This window comes from Pantherophis guttatus, chromosome 1 (assembly GCF_059756535.1).
Source record: "Pantherophis guttatus breed Tessera chromosome 1, ASM5975653v1, whole genome shotgun sequence".
Taxonomy (NCBI): domain Eukaryota; kingdom Metazoa; phylum Chordata; class Lepidosauria; order Squamata; family Colubridae; genus Pantherophis; species Pantherophis guttatus.
Window position 1 is genome coordinate 3,026,632 of NC_142063.1, and position 7,681 is coordinate 3,034,312.

General features: G+C 44.2%; 1 protein-coding gene across 1 annotated transcript in view; it reads right to left on the reverse strand.

Annotated features, from left to right (window-relative positions):
- LOC148116241 (vomeronasal type-2 receptor 26-like) overlaps positions 1 to 5,488 on the reverse strand; it is a 23,681-nt gene extending 18,193 nt beyond the window's left edge. Inside the window, exon 1 of the mRNA XM_087883526.1 lies at positions 5,448 to 5,488. Within this exon, the coding sequence (XP_087739652.1) occupies positions 5,448 to 5,488 (41 nt within the window). The remainder of the gene's footprint in view (positions 1 to 5,447) is intronic.
- Positions 5,489 to 7,681: the final 2,193 nt, after the last annotated feature.

The following is a 7,681-nucleotide window of genomic DNA, read 5'->3' on the forward strand; positions in this document are numbered from 1 at the left end:
GGTAGGTCACAGAAAGGGTTGGGAGTGGGAAGAACTTCTTGAAAGACAGGATGCCATTAGGGTGGGCAACAGTGATTTCTATGAATCAAATGCAGGACCCCAAAACCAATAATCAAATCGCACTGCAGAATTTAGCCATTCACACCAGAGTCAACAATGGGGGCAGAGGGGAACTCCTAGAGACCAAAGGATCCACTCATACTTTTCAGGAAAGGGGAAGAAAGTGATACCTGTCAACTTGCAAAGCTTTCAAGTTGCCATGAGCAGGAGGGAGGGAGAACTGAAGTGCATTCCATACATTCTTCCTGACCGCAATCAGAAGGAGGGTGTTAGGTTTCACAGCCAGCCAAAGTGGTTAATTGGAGAATGTGATTTATGACATGGCCAGAGAGGAGGGGAGAGACAGGGTCATAGGGGAACGTAAATCTACGTGGGGTCAGTCTTGACTACATCCGAGTATTGCCAGAATGGTGCTCCTAATAAATGACTATATTTCCTTTGAAGTTTGGATCATGGCTCATGAATTAATTAGGGCATCTTTCGGAAACTTGACAATACCATCAAATAAACCCAGATTGTTATCTTGCTCTGATAGCTGATTTCTGTTATTTGAGGGGCTGCCACAAAGAGGAAACTAATCAAAGAGAGAAACATCCTAACAGTGAGGACAATTAACCAGTGGAACAGCTTGCCTCCAGAAGTTGTAGATGCTTCATCACTGGAGGCTTTTAAGAAGAGACTGGACAGCAACTTATCTGAAATAGTCTAGGATCTCCTGCTTCAGTAGAGAATTGGACAAGAAGACCTCCAAGATCCCTTTCAATTCTGTTATTCTGTTATTTTATTATTTTATTTTTTAATATTATTTTAATGGTAAGGTTGCAAAACCAATCCAACAATAAACTACCATGATATCCATCATACTTTCTCTTACCTGTGTCTGAGCTTTGACACCGAGGCCAGCTGAGTCTCACCAAATCCTGGACTTAGCTTTTTGCAAGGCCAGGTAAAGTCCTCCAGACACTGAAAGAATTCAGAGCATATTTTTTTTAAAGCAGGTTTTACCTTGGAAGATTTTGGTGGGTGGAAATCCACAGGGGATACATTAAGAATTACTGTTTTTCTGATAATGGCAAGGAAAAGCAATTGTCCTACCCAATGAGGAATAGATGTTGTCTACACACCAGACAGGGAAAAACATGTCTGGGTCTCTTGTTGCTAATCCACAGAGCAGATGGACTTGAGAATCAAAGGGAAGTTGGAATTTTTGACTTATATACAGTAGTGGCCAAAATTGTGGAAACCTTTTGGGAAAAGTGTATTTTCTAAAACTAGCTAATAACACCACTTTTTTTTTTTTTTTTTTTGGGAGTAGTACCATAAAATTATATATCAATGGAAAGGTAATTGAATCAAGAATGTAATGCCATAACTTTTAGGAAGGATTTGCTATTAGAATAGCAGTTACAGCATAAAGAAGAAAAGGGAAACGTAGAAAAATTTATTTATTTATTTATTTATTTTATTTATTATATTTCTATACCGCCTTTCTCCCGTAGGACTCAAGGCAGTGTACAGTCAAGAAAAATATAGACACACAAACGTCATAAAATTGCTAATTAAAATTATTACTTAGTTTGATCAATTAAATAAAACCCAGAATTAGATAACATAAAAAAAAATCATGTTCATATGTTAGCCCCGCCTGTTGAAACATCAGGGATATGATGTTTCATATGAAAAATGAGATATACAAAAATGATCACCATAGAAAAAATGAGATATACAAAAATGATCACCATGTCAGTTAATACTTAGTTGGGTAACCTTTAGCATGAATTATGGCCTTACAACGTCTTCCCACGGAGTGAACCAAGTCTTTTAGTTCTGCAGCTGTTATCATGTGAAACCAAGATTGAAGGATGGCTTCTGTTAACTGGGTTTTATTGCTGGGTCGCTTCTGACTAGCAAGTTTCTTTAGTCGGCTCCATAAATTTTCAGTTGGGTTAAGGTCTGGGCAGTGGTGGGATTCAAATAATTTAACAACCGGTTCTCTGCCCTAATGATTTCTTCCAAGAACCAGTTCACCAAACTGCTCAGAAAGTTAACAACCGGTTCTCCCGAAGTGGTACGAACTGGCTGAATCCCACCACTGGGTCTGAGCTATTCCCAGGCCATTCCAGCAGTGGAATAGGATTATCTTGAAACTCCCCCCCCCCAAAAAAGTGGTATTATTAGCCATCAAAGTTCTAAAATACACTTTTCCCAAAAGGTTACCACAATTTTGGCCACTACTATAGAGTCGAATACCTCTACACGAAATTGAGTTTGGCCTGAGTCATCGTATGTTCAGATCGAATGGGTGCTAATCAGTGGTGGGTTGCTCCCGGTTCGGTCCGGTTCTTGTGAACCGGTAGTAAAAGTGGCTGGAGGCTCCTCCCACCCACCCGGACGTCATCATGGATGATCTGCGCATGCACAGAAGCTTCTGCGCCAGTGGTGGGTTGCTCCCGGTTCGCACCGGTTTGCAAGAACCGGTAGTAAAAATTTGTAGTAGTTCGGAGAACCGGTAATAACATTGGCTGGCCATGCCCCCGAATTGGTCCCCGGCCCGGTCGCCGCTCACTTACTCCGCCCACCTCATCCAAGGCTTTTTTAAAAAAAACTTTTAAAAGCATTTTTTCTACAACCTCTTCGGCCGAAAAAATGCTTTTAAAAGTAAAAAAAAAAAAAAAAGCCTCTGATGATCGTGTGGCTCAGCTGGGATCGTCAGAGGCTTTTCAAAGCTTTTTTCTACAACCTCTTCAACCAAAGAGGTTGTAGGGGAAAAAAAGCCTTTACAAGCCTCTGGCAATCCCAGCTGAGTTGCCTGATCGTCAGAGGCTTTTCAAAGCCTTTTTTTTCTGCAACCTCTTAAGGTTGTAGAAAAAATGCTTTTAAAAGTAAAAAAAAAAAAAAGTTGGCCACGCCCACCCAGCCACATTACCCCCCCCACTAAGCCACATCCACAAAATAAGCCACACCCACAGAAGTAGGCAGTAAAAAATTTTAGAACCCACCCCTGTTCCGTGCATGAATGTTCCCGTTGCAAACCGGTAGTAAAGCTAAGTAAAACTCACCCCTGGTGCTAATGAGCTATGGTGGCATCAGCGGAACCCTAGGAACTGTGAGAAATCATACCAATGTCTAGGTGCAATGGCTGACTTGGTTATACCCACAAGACAGGATAAGAAATTGGTTGATTGATCCCATTTATATCATCACCCATCTCAGGCAAAGCCACTCTGGGCATCTTAAAATAATCTAGTGAAACCTGTAAGTAGAGAAACCATCTTTGCTTGAAAACCTTTACACAATAAAAGAATTAGAAATTATAAGAGCAGAACTAAAACCAGAAAATAGAATAACAGATGGAGGTATGTTAATAATAATAGAACCAACTCATTGTCAGGGTTCCAAGTAACACCCCCAATGAAAGAAGACTCCGAGGCTTGAAGTTCCTCAAAGTTCCATTTTATTAGGGATGTCATATTGGCACATCTGGGAAAACCCAAATCTGAAAGCTTCAAGGTTTTCTCCACCCAAAGGAAAGTCCAAGTCCCTGCCCAGCACTCACATGGTCCAATCAAAACATTGTCCCAACTGGAGATGCCTTCCAGATCCAGCCCTCCAGGTGCAGGGCAAGATGTCCTTGACTCTCTGAGAAAGGAATATTATTATGACTATATATCAGAGACGGCTAACCTTTTTGCCATCGCGTGCCAGGAGCGGGGTGGGGGGGGGGTGTCAGCCGCGTGCATGCCCTCACCCATAATTCTATGCACCCTGCCCCTGCGCATGTGTGCTCCCTCGCTCCCCCCACTCCTGGCACGCGATAGCATGGTAGGACTCCAGAGCCTTTCTAGGAGCCTGGGGAGGGCGAAAATGGCCTTCCCCATCCCTCCGGAGGCCAGAAATGGCCCATTTGCCAACTTCCAGTAGGACCAGAAGGCCTGTTTTTTGCTCTCCCCAGCCTCCAGAGCCTTTCTAAGAGTCAGGGGTGGGCGAAAACGGCCTCCCTCCACCCCCCGGAGCCCTCCAGAGGCCAGAAATGGCCCATTTGCGAACTTCCAGTGGGAGCTGAGCTCGCGTGCCCACCGATATGGCTACGTGTGCCACCTTTGGCACGTGTGCCATAGGTTCACCATCACGGCTATATATCACCCATGCTCCATACAATCCCCCCTCCCAATTTCCCACAGTAGTAAAGGTGGCAGGCCTGAAGGCCCAACGCAAAAATGGCTTCCAGGCCTGGCACTCATGAGTTCACCAGCCTATTGGGATCCCCAAGCCAGCTAGCATAACCAGGTCTGAGGGAACTTCAGAAGCTCAGGAGTGACAAAACCAACCAATGCAGCTTACAAAGCAGAAGGTTAATATGGTCTATCAGAAACATCATAATTGCTCTTGCTACTTCATTTTATACCAGACGATGTTGATCAATACTCTTCAAGGGAAGACCTACACAGAACACATTGCAATAATCCAACCAAGAGGGGACCAGAGAACCCTTCACCCAGGAATAGGTACAACTAGCACATAAGCAAAGTCGTGACTCCTAGACAGAACTTCTCCTTGATCCTCAAGCAGGAGTTATGAATCCAGGAGCATCCCCAGATTGTGCACAGGGTCTGTTTGGGGCACTGCAACCCCAGCTAGCACCATAGATGGTGTAATCCTAGAACCAAAGCCACTCAATCTTGCTGGGGTTCATCAGAAGCCTGTTTTCCCCCATGATGTGGCCCCGCCCTCTGAGCCTGTCCCATCGGAGGAAGAAAGCTCCGAGCATGAGGAAGAGGAGTCAGCCAGGCCTCCCTCTCCAGGCCCCTCCCCTCTGGCACTGTCTCAGGTGCCGGCCGAGGGAGAGGAGATTAGCAGGGAGACAGCTGGCTCGGATGAGAGCGACGGAGAAACATCATTCCTGGACGCACGCCTCCGAAGGCGTGATAAACGTTTGCAGCAGCTCAGGAGGCGTGCTAGGGATTAGAACTGAGTCACTGGACCACACCCCAGAGACAATATAATAGAGGGTGGTGGCCAGCGATCCCTGTGATGAACAAAACTAACCTTGGATAGTCACTAAAGCCTCGTTCGGAACTGCTGGGAGGAATATTTATTGTTGTTGGACGTTTGGAAGCTGAGTATTTATCTTTCTGTTTTCTGTGGAAATAAAAGCACTTGGCAGACGGCGTGTATATCGCTGCCAAGTTGGAGATAAAGAGCTGGGTGTGTTCCAAGTGCTTCCTTAACCCTCGGCTGGCTGTGTTTGTGTGTGTGTGTGGACGGGGACAGATCACCCCATGCAGACACTCAAAGCCTCCAGACACCAAGACAGGATATGCACATCGTTGCTTAATTTACCGGAAGCAAAGATGTGCAATTGGGTTTCATCACTATACTGAGGATACCTTACCACATGGAGATGGTTGAGCTTACTCTGGGGTGTCATGTAGATGTTAAATAGGAAAGGGGGCAGCATTGACCTTTGTGGCTCATCACATAAAAAGGTCAATGAACAGTTGCAGGAACTGGGCATGGCTAGTCTAGGGAAGAGAAGGACCAGGGAGACATAATAGCACTGTTCCAATATTTGAGGGGCTACCACAGGGAGGAGGGGGTCAACCTGTTTTCCAAGGCACCCGAAGGCCAGACAAGAAACAATGGATGGAAACTGATCAAGGAGAGATTCCATCTGGAAATAAGGAGAAATTTTCTGACGTTGAGAGCAATCAACCCATGGAGCAGAAGTTGCCTTCAGAGGTTGTGGGAGCTTCATTACTGGAGGCTTTTAAGAAGAGACTGGACAACCATCCAGTTTTGCTCACCACACTATAAAAAAGATGTTGACACTCTATAAAAAGTGCAGAGAAGAGAAACCAGGGTGATTAGGGGACTGGAGACTAAAACATATGAAGAACAATTACAGGAATTGGGAATTGCTAGTCTAGTGAAGAAAAGGACTAGGGGAGACATGATAGCAGTCTTCCAATATTTGAGGGGCTGCCATAGAGAGGAGGAGGGGGTCAAGCTGTTTTCCAAAGCACCCAAAGGCCAGACAAGAAACAATGGATGGAAACTGATCAAGGAGAGATTTAACTTAGAAATAAGGAGAAATTTTTTGACATTGAGAGCAATGAACCAATGGAACAGAAGTTGCCTTCAGAGGTTGTGGGAGCTTCATCACTGGAAGCTTTCAAGAAAGAGATTGGACTGCCATTTGTCAGAAACAGTGTAGGGTCTCCTGCTTGGGCAGGGAGGTTGGACTAGATGACCTACAAGGTCCCTCCCAATTCTGTTATTCTGTTCTGTTATCTGAACCTACTACGACACAGGCCAAATTCCATCTTGTGTGCAGGTGTTCACTTTCAGGTAGATAAAAAAAGTCAACTTCACCTTTACTCCCAAGTCCATCTGCTCTGTGGATTAGCAGCATGAGATGACCTACAAGGTCCCTTCCAACTGTGTTAATCTGTTATGTAAGGTCCAGGGTGGGATCTTCTCCTTACTATTGAGTTACATAAACAAGGAAGTTTGCATTGTCACAATCCCACTCATACCGAACAGTCACAATCAATGATGTTTATATACCATATCCGGGTCTAAAACCTCAGTAAAAAGGACCTAGCTGATCCATTCTATCCAGGAACCTCTGAAGCTGTTGCACATCCGTCTTCTCAATCACCTTTCCCCAAAAAACTAATTATGGATATTTGACGCTGTTAGGCTAATTGAATCTCTGCAGGAGTGATGTCTAACAACTACCATGTTTCCCCAAAAATAAGACCTGGTCTTATTTTGTTTTGACCTCCAAAATAAGTGCTAGGCCTTATTTTCGGGGGAATGTCTTAATTTCCCCACTACCATTTGCAGCAGCTCAGCATCCCAGAGAAGCCAAAAACTTCCACAAAAGGCATTGCTGGCACTCATTGAGCATGGATGCAGCTTCTTCTTGCTTTAGCTTTACCCTCAGTCAGAGGCAGGGTGGTTCATGGCAAAATGGTGGGTGAATTCACTTGCGAGGTACTCCTAAAGCTTCAGGAGGAGGGGACGGTCGCTTGGGTAGTAGGCTGAGAAAGTGGGGTTAATATGCGAGGTGTTGTTACGGGTCAAGCTTGGCATTTCACCTTCCTGCTTTTTGCAAACTTTTGGCTGCATGCAAAGACCCTGGCTTGTTTCTCTCCTCCAAACTCTGCCAGAAATGGGTCTTTGTGAGGCTTGTCACACCAATGCTGCTACTTGCGGCAGGATGGCGCGAGATTTTTTTAATTTCATTTCATTTTTTATTTTAAAATTTTATTAGAGCATCAAAAAGAAAAATCAAAAACAAATGTATAATAATTTTTCTATCATTGTGTAACATCAGCTTCAACCCAGGAGCCCTCAAGCAGTTGCATCCACAACAAACCATTTTTATACCAAATATATTTTACTGATAAAGAAATAAAGGGAGACTGGTATAGATCTATTTCAAGCTTCTTAGCTCTCATCAGCCAGCCTTACCCTTACTTGGATTCGAACCTGGGCTGCCTGCATGTTAACATGAGAGTTAAGAAGCTTGAAATAGACCAGTCTCCCTTTATTTCTTTATCAGTAAAATATATTTGGTATTCGGGTCTTCTCCTACATAAAATTGGAAGTGTCT